The 15,551-nt window shown below is 42.0% G+C and overlaps 1 protein-coding gene across 2 annotated transcripts in view; it reads right to left on the reverse strand.

Annotated features, from left to right (window-relative positions):
- Window positions 1–765: 765 nt before the first annotated feature.
- Window positions 766–15,551, reverse strand: part of LOC115126191 (phosphatidylinositol 4-kinase alpha-like) — a 40,246-nt gene continuing 25,460 nt past the window's right edge. For both annotated transcript variants that reach the window (XM_029655808.2, XM_029655800.2), the window contains exons 38-51: window positions 15,339–15,506; window positions 15,208–15,261; window positions 15,001–15,121; window positions 14,260–14,389; window positions 14,107–14,177; window positions 13,295–13,367; window positions 11,528–11,705; window positions 11,285–11,389; window positions 10,603–10,728; window positions 8,219–8,339; window positions 6,786–6,945; window positions 6,610–6,699; window positions 6,436–6,519; window positions 766–2,309 (exon numbers count right to left, since the gene is read on the reverse strand). In XM_029655808.2, coding sequence (XP_029511668.1) covers window positions 2,258–2,309; window positions 6,436–6,519; window positions 6,610–6,699; window positions 6,786–6,945; window positions 8,219–8,339; window positions 10,603–10,728; window positions 11,285–11,389; window positions 11,528–11,705; window positions 13,295–13,367; window positions 14,107–14,177; window positions 14,260–14,389; window positions 15,001–15,121; window positions 15,208–15,261; window positions 15,339–15,506 — 1,533 coding nt within the window. In that variant the 3' untranslated portion in view covers window positions 766–2,257. The remainder of the gene's footprint in view (window positions 2,310–6,435; window positions 6,520–6,609; window positions 6,700–6,785; window positions 6,946–8,218; window positions 8,340–10,602; window positions 10,729–11,284; window positions 11,390–11,527; window positions 11,706–13,294; window positions 13,368–14,106; window positions 14,178–14,259; window positions 14,390–15,000; window positions 15,122–15,207; window positions 15,262–15,338; window positions 15,507–15,551) is intronic.

Raw genomic sequence — 15,551 nt, forward strand, 5'->3', positions numbered from 1 at the left:
GTGGATCTGAGATCAACCAACTGATTCTTCGAGACTACATGCCGTTTAATCTAATTCACCCACCTTACCCCCACACAGATCAGCACGTGGGGCAGAAAGGCCTGATTTAGAGCCGCATGGGGCAGGAAGGCACGGTAGGCCTTGGTAACGTTGGTAACCAATGGTCTAAAAGGTAAGCGCTGGAGCATCTGAGGACCTATTTTAATACTAGTGGGCTTTTTCCCCCCTTCAGCCCAGCTCACCACGAAATGATGTTTGAAGTCATCAATTAAAAAAAGGTTACATAGGCCAGTTGGCAGGGGATGGGAGCAAATGCTTGGAAACAGAGTCGCCGCTGCCTGAAAATCCTCATCGTTGTTTCTCTTTTGGACAGCGGTTTTGGACAAGTGCAAAATATTTAAGTGCAGTAGAGTAGCACCTGTTCTGGCAAGGATAATCCCATACCCAGGTCTTAATGATAACGTTTCAAAACCGCAGAAGTAGATCAAATGATACAGACATCAAGTGTTTGTAGCTGCAACTGGGGTTTATGTTTCAGCACTCGATCACAATTATACATGGGGGGGTGTAATGTGCTCTCTACTAAGATTCTAGAAACGTGCACACACAGAGAGAGATTGATATGGTAGAACTTAGACCGGAAACCACAAAAAAGGTGCAGACAGTGGCTGACAACAGAGGACAGTAGAAAACAGACATGAAATGAAACGACAACAGTCCAATTAAAAGACTACAGCAATGGACTCAGGCTTGTACAACTAGGGGTTAATAATGTAACAGCTCTTATTGGTCTGAAATGCATGTCTTGTTAGTTATTACAAACATACAGCCCTCTGTAATTTCCTTCATATTACAAATCTGTAATACATACATAGGTTATTTCATCTTATACATCCAAGTAAAATACCCTTAAGTTAATTATAACATATCCATTCAGAACAAATATAATACATACCATTCTAATCTAAAATGATAAACAGATGCAAGATTCATTATCTTTACAGACTATCAAGTAAAACATCTTCATAAAGACAGAACATTTAGTACAGCACGACAGCAGGGTTTTTTGAAGGGATAATGACAGCAATCTCATATGTTGACACACATTAAGACGGTAACATCTTGCATAACGTCAGAGGAGAGTAGTTATGTAATTACACTTCTGTTTGTGCCAAGGATTAGAGAAATGGCTTTTTGGGTCTTCATAGTTATCATTATCATCACTACCATCATCATAATACTAAACCCAAATCCTGGAGATTCAAGTAGAGGGTCGAAGGTGAAAATCTTTTTGTACAGAAAGAGGAATGTCTCCAAATAGAAATCACACACGTTTAAGACAGCTAACTAAATCCATGTAAGATGTTAATACTAGTAAAGGTCTGGTCTTAAGACATGCAGAGTTAGTAGGTTAGTAGGTAAACAAACAACATTGGTTTATCCTAAACTGGACCCAACCACCTTGGAGCTGATACACGTGCACACACACTGAGTGTGGTACAGCTAACCTTGTGGGGACACAATTCAGTCCCATTCAAAATCCTATTTTTCCTAACCCCTACTCTTAACCCAAAAACCTAACCTTAACCCTAAAACGAACCCTAGCTCCTAACCCCCCTAGAAATAGCATTAGACCTTGTGGGGACTAACAAAATGTCCCCAGTTTGTCAAATATTTGTTTGATTACTATTCTTGTGGGGACTACTATGCTTGTGTGGAAAACTGGTCCCCACAAGAATAGTTAAACAAGTCCACACACACACACACACAAAGTTATTGATTCAAGACAGATATAGTCACTAGCGCCACCATTAGAAATGTCCCCCGAGAGAAGATCTACTCTTATCGCTTTTGACTACTAAAACACACACACACACACACACACAGCATTAGTATATGATTGATATGTGATGTGTATTATGACCGTGATATTTGCTGATTGTATTGGAGTTCAGTAACCGGTTGTGTGATTGCCTTTCGCAGGAATCGACTGGTTGGTTGGTTAGTTGATTGATAGGTTAGTGTGAATTCTCCAGTCTGGTGTAACAACTCTTGATCAGGGTCCAATCAGGTGGGTGAAATACAATGATCTATAAAGTGCACAAGATGCTTGATGCTAGCTAGCTGAAGAGAATGACTTTGTACAGGACAAACTCTGACCTTACAAACAGGATAAAAAGCAGAGGTTACTGCATATATAGGGAATAAGGACTCATATCAGACAGGTCCAAGTATGTGATAATACTGTAGCAGGTCTTTAGTATGGGATCTGGTTCTGGTAATACTGCAGCATATCGTAGGTCTTGCTCCTGAATAAAGACAGAACACAGACAGTTAGCATGTGTATAGACAGTTAGTTAGCATGTACAGTTGAAGTAAGAAGTTTACATACACCTTAGCCAAATACATTTAAACTCAGTTTTTCACAATTCCTGACATTTAATCCTAGTACAAATTCCCTGTCTTCCCTGTCAGTTAGGATCACCACTTTATTTTAAGAATGGGTAATGTCAGAATAATAGTAGAAATAATTATTTATTTAATATTTTACTTATTTCATCACATTCCCAGTGGGTCAGAAGTTTACATACACTAAATTAGAATTTGGTAGCATTGCCTTTAAAATATTTAACTTGGGTCAAATGTTTCAGGTAGGCTTCCACAAGCTTCCTACAATAAGTTGGGTGAATTTTGGCCCATTTCTCCTGACAAAGCTGGTGTAACTGAGTCAGGTTTGTTAGGCCTCCTTGCTCGCACACGCTTTTTCAGTTCTGCCCACACATTTTCTATAGGATTGAGGTCAGGGCTTTGTGATGGCCACTCCAATACCTTGACTTCGTTGACCTTAAGCCATTTTGCCACAACTTTGGAAGTATGCTTGGGGTCATTGTCCATTTGGAAGACCAATCATTTAACTTCCTGACTGATGTCTTGAGATGTTGCTCCAATATATCCACATATTTTTCTTTCCCCATGATGCCATCTATTTTGTGAAGTGCACCAGTCCCTCCTGCAGCAAAGCACCCCCACAACATGATGCTGCCACCCCCATGCTTCACGGTTGGGATGGTGTTCTTCAGCTTGCAAGCATCCCCTTTTTCCTCCAAACATAACGATGGTCATTATGGCCAAACAGTTCTATTTTTGGTTCATCAGACCAGAGGATATTTCTCCAAAAAGTACGATCTTTGTCCCCATTTGCAGTTGCAAACCGTAGTCTGGATTTTTAGTGGGTGTTATGAAGCCATTGCTCCAACTTTGCTGAACGGCCTTACAGGTTGTGTTGATATAGGACTCGCTTTACTGTGGATATAGATACCCGTTTCCTCCAGCATGTTCACAAGGTCCTTTGCTGTTGTTCTGGGATTGATTTGCACTTTTCGCACCAAAGTACGTTCATCTCTAGGAGACAGAACGCGCCTCCTTCCTGAGTGGTATGACAGCTGTGTGGTCCCATGGTGTTTATACTTGTGTACTGTTGTACTTCTGAACGTGGTACCTTCAGGCATTTGGAAATTGCTCCCAAGGATGAACCAGACTTGTGATGTCAAGCAAAGAGGCACAGAGTTTGAAGGTAGGTCCTGAAATACATCCACAGGTACACCTCCAATTGACTCAAATGATGTCAATTGACCCATCAGAAGCTTCTAAAGCCATGACATAATTTTCTGGAATTTTCCAAGCTGTTTAAAGGCACAGTCAACTTAGTGTATGTAAGGTGAATGCACCAATTTGTAAGTCGCTCTGGATAAGAGCGTCTGCTAAATGACTTAAATGTAAATGTAAATGTAAACTTCTGACACACTGGAATTGTGATACAGTGAATTATAAGTGAAATAATCTGTCTGTAAACAATTGTTGGAAGAATTACTTGTCATGCACAAAGTAGATGTTCTAACAGACTTGCCAAAACTATAGTTTGTTGTCAAGAAATTTGTGGAGTGGCTGAAAAACGAGTTTTAATGACTCCAACCTAAGTGAATGTAAACTTCCGACTTCAACTGTATAAGCATGTGTATACAGACAGTCAGCATGTACAGTGCATTCGGGAAAAGCTTTCAGACCCCTAGACTTTTTCCAAATGTTGTTGTTACAGCCTTATTCTAAAATAGATTAAATGAACATGTTCCTTATCAATCTACACAGAATACCCCATAATGACAAAGCAAAAAAATATATATATATATATATTTTTTTTAAAAATCAAAATGTATTAAAAACAAATAACAGAAATACCTTATTTACATAAGTATTCAGACCCTTTGCTATGAGACTCGAAATTGAGTTCAGGTGCATCCTGTTTCGATTGGTCATCCTTGAGATGTTTCTACAACTTGATTGGTGTTCCACCTGTGGTCAATTCAATTGATTGGACATGATTTGGAAAGGCACACACCTGTCAATATAAGATCCCACAGTTGACAGTGCAAAAAGAGCAAAAAACAAGCCATGAGCTCAAAAGGAATTGTCCGTAGAGCCACGAGATAGGATTGTGTCAAGGTACAGTAAGGGAACCAAAAAAATATTTGCAGCATTCAAGGTCCCCAAGAACACAGTGGCCTTTATCATTCTGAAATTATAAAAGTTTGGAAACACCAGGACTCTTCCTAGAGCTGGCCGACCAGCCAAAGTGAGCAATCAGGGGAGAAGAGCCTTGATCAGGGAGGTGACCAAGAACCCGATGGTCAATCTGACAGAGCTCCAGAGTTCCTCTGTGGAGATAGGAGAACCTTCCAGAAGGACAACCATCTCTGCAGCACTCCATCAATCAGGTCTTTATGGTAGAGTGGCCAGACGGAAGCCACTCCTCAATAAAAGGCCCATGAGAGCCCTCTTGGAGTTTGCCAAACAAAAGGCACCTAAAGACTCTCAGACCATGAGAAACAAGATTATCTGGTCTGATGAAACCAATATTGAACTATTTGGCCTGAATGCCAAGCTTCACATCTGGAGGAAACCTGGCACCATCCCTACGGTGAAGCATGGTAATGGCAGCATCATGCTGTAGGCATGTTTTTCAGCAGCAGGAACTGGGAGTCTAGTCAGGATCGAGGGAAAGATGAACGGAGCAAAGTACAGAGAAATCCTTGATAAAAACCTGCTCCAGAGCACTCAGGACCTCAGACTGGGGCAAAGGTTCACCTTCCAACAGGACAACGACCCTAAGCACACAGCGGCTTCGGGACAAGTCTCTGAATATCCTTGAATGGGCCTGCCAGAGCCCAGACTTGAACCCGATCGAACATCTCTGGAGAGACCTGAAAATAGCTGTGCAGATACGCTCCCCATCCAACCAGACAGAGCTTGAGAGGATCTGCAGAGAAGAATGGGAGAAACTCCCCAAATACAGGTGTGCCAAGCTTGTAGCGTCATACACAAGAAGACTCAAGGCTGTAATCGCTGCCAAAGGTACTGAGTAAAGGGTCTGAATACTTATGTAAATGTGATATTTCAGTTTATTTTTGATATATTTGAAAAAATGGCAAAAAAAACTGCTTTTGATTTTTCATTTTGAGGTATTGTGTGTAGATTGATGAGGGAAAAAAACTATTTAATCCATTTTATAATGGTTGTAACATAACACAATGTGGAAAAAGTCAAGGGGTCTGAATACTTTCCGAATGCACTGTATAGCATCTGTATACAGTTAGTTAGCATGTATAAATAAGCATGTATAGCATTTGTATACAGACAGTTCGATAGCATGTATATATAGACAGCATGTATAGCGTGTGTGTATATAGACTGTTAGCCAGCATGTATAGGATGTCTATATAGACAGTTAGCATGTATATAGATATTTCTGGTTATTGAGATGGGGTTATAGGAGTGAGGAAAGGCGCTAGAGACTGGAAAGGGACAGGGCCATAGAGTGAGGGAAGGCGCTAGAGACTGGAAAGGGACAGGGCCATAGAGTGAGGGAAGGCGCTAGAGACTGGAAAGGGACAGGGCCATAGAGTGAGGGAAGGCGCTAGAGACTGGAAAGGGACAGGGCCATAGAGTGAGGGAAGGCGCTAGAGACTGGAAAGGGACAGGGCCATAGAGTGAGGGAAGGCGCTAGAGACTGGAAAGGGACAGGGCCATAGAGTGAGGGAAGGCGCTAGAGACTGGAAAGGGACAGGGCCATAGAGTGAGGGAAGGCGCTAGAGACTGGAAAGGGACAGGGCCATAGAGTGAGGGAAGGCGCTAGAGACTGGAAAGGGACAGGGCCATAGAGTGAAGGAAGGCGCTAGAGACTGGAAAGGGGCAGGGCCAGAGTGAGGGAAGGCGCTAGAGACTGGAAAGGGACAGGGCCATAGAGTGAGGGAAGGCGCTAGAGACTGGAAAGGGACAGGGCCATAGAGTGAGGGAAGGCGCTAGAGACTGGAAAGGGGCAGGGCCATAGAGTGAGGGAAGGCGCTAGAGACTGGAAAGGGACAGGGCCTCTGGTGTTACCTGCTGCTGAGGAAGCAGCTCTGGATGACCTTGATGATGTAAGCGGCCGCCTCCTTCTCACTCATACTGGGGTTGAACCGCTGCCTGTGAACCCAAACACACATGTTCAGAAATGGTCAAGAGACTTTGCAAAAATGTAATCTATGCACCCATGTGGTTTATTGATGTACTGACTTGAGCAGTTTGATGGTCTGTCCTCTGAAGCATGGTAGTCCAGTGTCCAGCATCAAAGTGACCAGAGACACCACCGCGTCCATGTAGGGCCTGACGCAGAGGAGAAAAAAAAATCTGATTAACCCAAAAGAACGACAGTTTAGATGCAAATAAGATTGAGACACACCCACTCTTACCTGACGGCCAGGTACCCCCTGACACACATCTCCATGAACCATTTGAAGGGAGTGGCTTCCATCTTGCCTCCCATGATCATCACCATCTCATCAGTCAGCTTGATGTCCGGCTCCCAGCCCAGGTTACCACCAGGAGAACTCTCAAACATGAAGCCAAAGTCTGAAAGTAGATTTCTTTGTTTTTGTTAGACAACTAATATACAGTGGGGGACTAAAATGATTGACACCCTTTTGACAAAGATGAGCAGTAAATGACTGTATAAAATAAATAACTCAAATACTGAGCTGTATTGGATGTAAAAAAAACATTTGGAAAATGGTATTTTATACTAACACAATTACTCAGAGAAATAGATTTAGTTTAAACAAGTAATATTAGGTTTTCCTAAAAAAGATCGGAGTCTAAATTATTTACTTTCCCTCTCACCGTTACGGGAGGTTAGCAGGTCTTGGGGTTATGATCTGTGACCCTTTCTCACTCATTATTCACAATTAATTCAGGATTATCCATAATCTTGGTAGCATCCACATTCATTTAGAAATGTTAAGAAACATTATGTTCTTATTTACAATAAAAGTGACTCCAAAATGACACAATACATGATTTACCATTCATTTCGATTGGGCACAAAATAAATCAGAGAAACAACCTAAACGAACCGCAAATGCATCCAACAAATATTAAACTTTTGACTACTTTATTTATAAGAATCTTTAGGGGTTCTAACTTGAAATATACTTATTCCAGTCACGATATTAGAACTTATTGATTATGTCACATGTACATGTTAAAATTCTATTGGTGTTAGGGGTCAATGAAGAGTGAATAGGAACTTTGGGAATGGAAATGTACTGTGAGAGAAAAGGAAAACAGTATTACGACCCCGGTCTGTCGAGTAAAGGTGAACAGGATGTCACTGATAAACATCATGGAGAAGTGACCGGAAAAAGAGGAACTGCTACCAGACTGTTTGACCAGAGCAACAGTTGGGCAACACATAAGAAGTTCCAAGAAGTTGTAACCCTACTCTCATCATGACATATAAATGGTTGGTTGATCATGTGCAAAGTGTGCTTGCAGCTGAGGCACGCAGTGGGTTTGAGTCTTCACTCTGTTTGTACAATCATTTTGGCCCTTACCTTTTTGATAACATTCTCTGTTTCTCTGAGAAATTGTATTAGTATAAAATAATATAATTGCCCCCTTTTTTGCCTACAATATCAGTATTTTAATTATTTATTTGATTAATTATTGCTCATCTTTATCAAAAGGTGTCCATCATTTCAGACCCCACTGTAAATTAAATGAATATCTTTATTGTCCCAAAGATAAATAATGTGTCCCTTGCTATATTAAATGAATGAGTGTGTGGATGAGGTTAAGGGTGACTGATTGTGTACCAATATGGACTATGTTATGGATGATTTTGTACCTATGTGGATGAGGTGTCCCTTGCTGTCCAGCATGATGTTCCCGTTGTGTCTATCTTTGATTTGCAGCAGAAAGAGCAGCAGGCTGTAGGCTGCCATACTACGGATGAAGTTGTACCTCGCCTAGAAAGTGTGGGCGACGGAGAGAGAGAATAGGTTGCGCCTTCTGTGCACAATGTTGGTGAGGTAAAAGAGTTGATGTATATTAAGGCAACTGTTCCATTTGAATGACAAGAGACATACAGTGCCTTCAGAGAGTAATCAGACTTATTCCACATTTTGTTGGGTTACAGCCTGAATTCAAAATCGATTAAATATAATTTTTTCTCTCACCCATCGACACACAATACCCCATAATGACAAAGTGAAAACATGTTTTTAGACATTTTAGCAAATGTATTGAAACTAAATACAGAAATCTCATTTACAGCTGTGAGTCTTTCTAGGAAAGTCTAAGAGCATTCCACACCTTGAACTTTGCGACCTTTTGCCACATTTCAGGCTTCAAACATAAAGATATAAAACTGTATTTTTTTGTGAAGAATCAACAACAAGTGGGACACAATCATGAAGTGGAACGACATTTATTGGATATTTCAAACTTTTTTAACAAATCAAAAACTGAAAAATTGGGCGTGAAATTATTCAGCCCCCTTAAGTTAATACTTTGTAGCGCCACCTTTTGCTGCGATTACAGCTGTAAGTCGCTTGGGGTATGTCTGTTTTGCACATCGAGAGACTGAAATTTTTTCCCATTCCTCCTTGCAAAACAGCTCGAGCTCAGTGAGGTTGGATGGAGAGCATTTGTGAACAGCAGTTTTCAGTTCTTTCCACAGATTCTCGATTGGATTCAGGTCTGGACTTTGACTTGGCCATTCTAACACCTGGATATGTTTATTTTTGAACCATTCCATTGTAGATTTTGCTTTATGTTTTGGATCATTGTCTTGTTGGAAGACAAATCTCCATCCCAGTCTCAGGTCTTTTGCAGACTCCATCAGGTTTTCTTCCAGAATGGTCCTGTATTTGTCTCCATCCATCTTCCCATCAATTTTAACCATCTTCCCTGTCCCTGCTGAAGAAAAGCAGGCCCAAACCATGATGCTGCCACCACCATGTTTGACAGTGCGGATGGTGTGTTCAGGGTGATGAGCTGTGTTGCTTTTACGCCAAACATAACGTTTTGCATTGTTGCCAAAAAGTTCAATTTTGGTTTCATCTGACCAGAGCACCTTCTTCCACATGTTTGGTGTGTCTCCCAGGTGGCTTGTGGCAAACTTTAAACAACACTTTTTATGAATATCTTTAAGAAATGGCTTTCTTCTTGCCACTCTTCCATAAAGGCCAGATTTGTGCAATATACGACTGATTGTTGTCCTATGGACAGAGTCTCCCACCTCAGCTGTAGATCTCTGCAGTTCATCCAGAGTGATCATGGGCCTCTTGGCAGCATCTCTGATCAGTCTTCTCCTTGTATGAGCTGAAAGTTTAGAGGGACGGCCAGGTCTTGGTAGATTTGCAGTGGTCTGATACTCCTTCCATTTCAATATTATCGCTTGCACAGTGCTCCTTGGGATGTTTAAAGCTTGGGAAATCTTTTTGTATCCAAATACGGCTTTAAACTTCTTCACAACAGTATCTCGGACCTGCCTGGTGTGTTCCTTGTTCTTCATGATGCTCTCTGCACTTTTAACGGACCTCTGAGACTATCACAGTGCAGGTGCATTTATACGGAGACTTGATTACACACAGGTGGATTGTATTTATCATCATTAGTCATTTAGGTCAACATTGGATCATTCAGAGATCCTCACTGAACTTCTGGAGAGAGTTTGCTGCACTGAAAGTAAAGGGGCTGAATAATTTTGCACGCCCAATTTTTCAGTTTTTGATTTGTTAAAAAAGTTTGAAATATCCAATAAATGTCGTTCCACTTCATGATTGTGTCCCACTTGTTGTTGATTCTTCACAAAAAAATACAGTTTTATATCTTTATGTTTGAAGCCTGAAATGTGGCAAAAGGTCGCAAAGTTCAAGGGGGCCGAATACTTTCGCAAGGCACTGTATATAGGCTTGCCATAACAAAGGGGTCGAAAACTTATTGACTGAAGATATTTCAGCTTTTCATTTTTTATTAATTAGTAAAAATCTTTAAAAAAACAAATTCTACTTTGACATTATTGGCTATTGTGTGTAGGCCAGTGACAAAATAAAATCTAAACGTAATACATTTTAAATTCAGGCTGTAACAACAAAATGTGGAAAAAGTTAAGACCTGTGAATACCTTCTGAAGGCACTGTAAGTATATGTCCAAATACGTGAAAAAATACCACAGTGGGTCAGGTCAGGGATGAAGGTTCAGGGGTTGGGGGACAGTCATCTCACCTTCTGAAAGGCCAGAGTGGACTCATCTCCGTACTGGTTCCTGAAATAGTCGTACATCCCAAAGTCCGTCTGTCTGCCCAGCTGGTCACGGGACTTACAGTCGGGGATACACTCGATCACACCACACTGGACACCGAGACAGATACAAGCAAAACATTTTAGCGTCCCCCCTCTTGACAGCGGAAAGTAAAAATTGAAGTTTTAGAGCAGATTTCTGAGATTCTACACATTTTAGCAGAGAAGATTTGACAAATGTACAACTAATTTCATGCAATTCTACTCATTTTGCCATGGGGCAGAGAGAAGATTTAGCAAGTTTCAAACTCATTTCATGCTAATCGAAAAATGTTGATATGGGGCAGAGAGAATAATTCACATTTTATTGGTCACATACACATGGTTAGCAGATGTTAATGCGAGTGTAGCGAAATGCTTGTTTATATAACTGGCCAAGACTAACTTACCAATAAAAAAAATCTTAGCTGACATGCTGATGCACGACAAAATGTTGAAATTGCACCTGGTGTATTCCACTATTCTAACTCTGAACAGTAAGTTGAGATGGCTACAGGGTAAAAACGGTCTCAACTTACTGTTCGGAGTTAGAATAGTGGAATACACCAGGTGCAATTTCGAAATTGATCCGTGGGCCTGCAAAAAGGGGTGTAGAGGGTATTCTTACCCCGGGGGCAGTAGCAACCACTCTGTAGGGAAACACAAACAGGTCCAGTCCCACCAGCTGGAAGATGTTCTTAAACAGACCAATGATCTGGAGAGCCAGCATGTCCTGGAGGGACAAAGAGAGAGGAGGTAAAGAAAAGGAGGTATGGAGAGAATACAATTATCAGAAAATGCTGATGACATTTTGTGCTGTTTATAAAGTGCTGAGTATGTAAAATATGCGTGTGGTGTGTGTGTGTCGTACCTGTCTGCAGTCGTCGCCCACTTTAAAGATCGCAGCTTGCCAGACGATCCTGCGAGCTACTTCTTCGCTGTCCTCCCCGTCCTGAGAGTCTGACTGACAACGCAGACCCTCCTTCTCCAGTTCACTGACCCCACAACGCTTCACCTTGAACTTAGCTAGGTAAGGGGCCTTGGCAGCACTGGGGGAGACCAGAGACAGCAGTCGGATATACAGTGCATTCAGAAAGTATTCAAACCCCTTCCATTTTTCCACATTTTGTTACGTTACAGCCTTATTCTAAAATGGATTCAATGAATTATTTTCCTCACCAATCTCCACACAAAACCTCATAATGACAAAGCGAAAACAGGTTTTACGAAATGTATTAAAAAAACTGAAATAGCTTATTTACATAAGTATTCAGACCCTTTGCTATGAGACTCAAAATTGAGCTCAGGTGCATCCTGTTTCGATTGATCATCCTTGAGATGTTTCTGCAACTTGCTTGGAGTCCAGCTGTGGTAAATTCAATTGATTGGACAAGATTTGGAAAGGCACACACCTGTCTATATAAGGTCCCACAGTTGACAGTGCATGTCAGTGCAAAAACCTAGCCATGAGGTCGAAGGAATTGTCTGTAGAACTCCGAGACAGGATTGTGTTGAGGCACAGATCTGGGGAAGGGTACCAAAAAATGTCTGCAGTATTGAAGGTCCCCAAGAACAGACTCTTTCTAGTGCTGGCCACCCAGCCAAATTGAGCAATCGGGGGAGAAGGGCCTTGGTGAGGGCTTGGTGAGGGAGGTGACCAAGTACCCGATGGTCAATCTGAAAGAGCTCCAGAGTTCCTTTGTGGAGATGGGAGAACCTTCCAGAAGGACAACCATCTCTGCAGCACTCCAACAATCAGGCCTTTATGGTAGAGTGGCCAGACGGAAGCAACTCCTCAGTAAAAAGCACATGACAGCCCGCTTGGAGGTTTTCCAAAGGGCACCTAAAGGACTCTGACAATGAGAAACAAGATTCTCTGGTCTGATGAAACCTAGATTGGCCTGAATGCCAAGCGTCACGTCTGAAGGAAACCTGGCACCATCCCTACGGTGAAGCATGGTGGTGGCAGCATCATGTTGTGGGGATGTTTTTCAGTGGCAGGGACTCGGAGACTAGTTAGGATCGAGGGAAAGATGAACAGAGCAAAGTACAGAGAGATCCTTGATGAAGTCCTGAGCGCTCTGGAGCAGGTTCTCAGAATGGGGCAAAGGTTCATCTTCCAACAGGACAATGACCCTAAGCACACAGCCAAGACAACGCAGGAGTGGTTTCAGGACAAGTCTCTGAATGTTCTTGAGTGTAGCGTCATACCCAAGAAGACTCGATGCTGTAATCGCTGCCAAAGGTGCTTCAACAAAGTACTGAGTAAAGGGTCTGAATATTTATGTGAATGTGATATTGCAGTTATGTTTAAAAACCTGTTTTAGCTTTGTCATTATGGGGTATCATGTGTAGATTGATGAGGGGGGAAAAAACAATTTCATCCATTTTAAAATAAAGATGTAACGTAACAAAATGTGGAAAAAGTCATAGGGTCAGAATACTTTCCAAATGCACTATACATGCTGTGAGATAGGAAAATAAACCTTTCTTGAAATAGCCGAAGAAAGGAATAGATATCCACATACCATTGAATGCTCCTGTGTACTTTATTGCAACGTTTCAACTGAAAGGTCTTTGTCAGGCATAAAAATCATCAATTAAATCAATCGAATGAATAAAATCAATTTGTCAGTACCTTTGCATGGGTGTTCCAGACTTGTAGTCGATGTCTAGTACGATGGCCTCTGGGTTACTGGGCAGATAGCAGCCTGGAGGATGGCCACCAGTGGAGGACAGACATACAACGGTCAGACACACACATACCTTACACTACTGCTTCCACGTAGCACAATCACAGATATCGGAATCAACTGCTTACAGAGGTCAAAACACCTTGGGTAAAACTATTCATACATTTACAATACACCTCACTGTAATCCAACACGCACCCGCACAGACATAGGTATTGCATCATTTGGGCAAAAGTCCGTCCTCCACCCTCAGTCCTCTGTGACCCGGAAACCGATAAGTGGTTGAGAGGCCAAGGAGAAGTCAATTTGTTAGTAGGCGAACGGGAAAGTGTCCTCCCCTCGAGGAGGACAGTCATGTGTATCCTACCTGAGCCCTTCGCGGAAGAGTTGAAAAAAATCTATCACACCCTTTGAAACCAGCTTTTGAAAGCATGCACACGTTTAAAGACAACATACTATTTATTGTTTTATCTATAAAATGTCTTGCAGAAGTAACTTCACTTGTTTTTCATCACTTCACACATTGATTTTGTCATTTGCCTGATGACGCGCGGGTGGAGAGGGAGTCTCGTTTCATACAAGGTCATTTTTCACACAGGTTCCCTCTCCTCTCCTCAATTACCTTTGACCTGTTTTTTTTGTGTTTTTGAATAAAAAATAAATACATTTAAAATGGAGGAGAGAGAGGACACAGGAGTTGAGCAAATCCAATTAAGGAAAGGCTGTTGTACCACGGATGTGTCCTAGCTGTTGTTACCTGGCTGGACTTTGATGTCAGACAGAGCCTTGAGACAGGCCCTCTTCCTCTCATCTCCCTTTGGGGTGGGCCTGAAAAACACCAACACTTCAATGTCCAAAAACTGAACTGGTTAACAGTAGTGGACTATATAAGGATGGGTGTTAGTCTCACTTAATGATTGCAGATACGTTGGTGATTTTGTCAAAGAAGTCAAACTCTCTCTGGAAGAAGTCTTTAGCCGCACCAGATTGAGCACCTATTATCTCCTCAACCATCTCCTCCAACAGATCCCCGATGTCGGCTACACGGAGAAAGAGAGAGAGAGAGAAAGAGAGAGAGAAAGAGAGAGAGAAAGAGAGAGAGAAAGAAAGAGAGAAAGAGAGAGAAAGAGAAAGAGAGAGAGAAAGAGAGAGAAAGAGAGAGAGAAAGAGAGAGAGAGAGAGAGACAGAGAGACAGAGAGAAAGGAGTGGTAAGAGTGAGTGTGTACATATGCGCGCGTGTGTATAAGTCACGACCAACATTATTGATAAAGATGAGCAAAGAAAACTGTATAACATCAATTATAAAAACACTGAGCTACAGTGTATTTTATGTTCTAAAATGTTATGTTCTTACTCTATACTAATACAATTGTCTTGCTGGAAGATCCACTTGTAAACAAGTATTAGCCTCCTGTCAGAGGCAACCAGGTTTTTGGCTGAAATGTCCTGGTACTTGGTAAAGTTCATGATACTGTTGACCTTAACAAAGGCCCCAGGACCAGTGGAAGCAAAATAGCCCCTTAACATCAAAGATCCATCACCATATTTTACAATAGGTATGGGGTTCTTTTCTGCATATGCATCCTTCTACCAACACCAAAGGGTGCCAATCATTTTGGTCGTGACTATGTGCGTGTGTGTGTGTCTCACGGTCTTTGTGGTGTGCCTCCTCGTCCAGGTAGATGTTCGTCTTCATGTTCCAGATGAACTGGTGGGCCAACAGCTGAGACTTCTGGGCCGCCCACAGGATGTACTCTCTCACATAGCCCATCTGCCAATCAAACACAAGCTTGTTATCTTTCACACCACACACAGGGTAATGTAGAAACACAGCAGCTAGTTAGTAGTGTCACTCACCTTGTCATAGCGCAGGGCCTGAACTATCTGAGGAATGTAAAACAGGATGGCATCCTAGAGAAGAAACAAATACATTAGGATAAGTGACGGTATAAAGTGTGTATGTGTGTGTGTGTGTGTGTGTTTCGTACCGGAGGAAACGACCGTAGAACTTTGACCCCGTACTGAGCGGTGAGGGGATGCGGGGGGTACATGGAGGAGAAGTAGGACAGGCCGGTGGGAGGGTCAGCAGGAGCCCAACACAGGATATGACTCAGCTCTGGAGAGTCTGCATCAATGGTGTGCCACGTCACCAGGAACTAGAAAACACACAATTATTTATTTTGTTGAATGACAAAAAACGT

This window comes from Oncorhynchus nerka, linkage group LG4 (assembly GCF_034236695.1).
Source record: "Oncorhynchus nerka isolate Pitt River linkage group LG4, Oner_Uvic_2.0, whole genome shotgun sequence".
Taxonomy (NCBI): Eukaryota; Metazoa; Chordata; class Actinopteri; order Salmoniformes; family Salmonidae; genus Oncorhynchus; species Oncorhynchus nerka.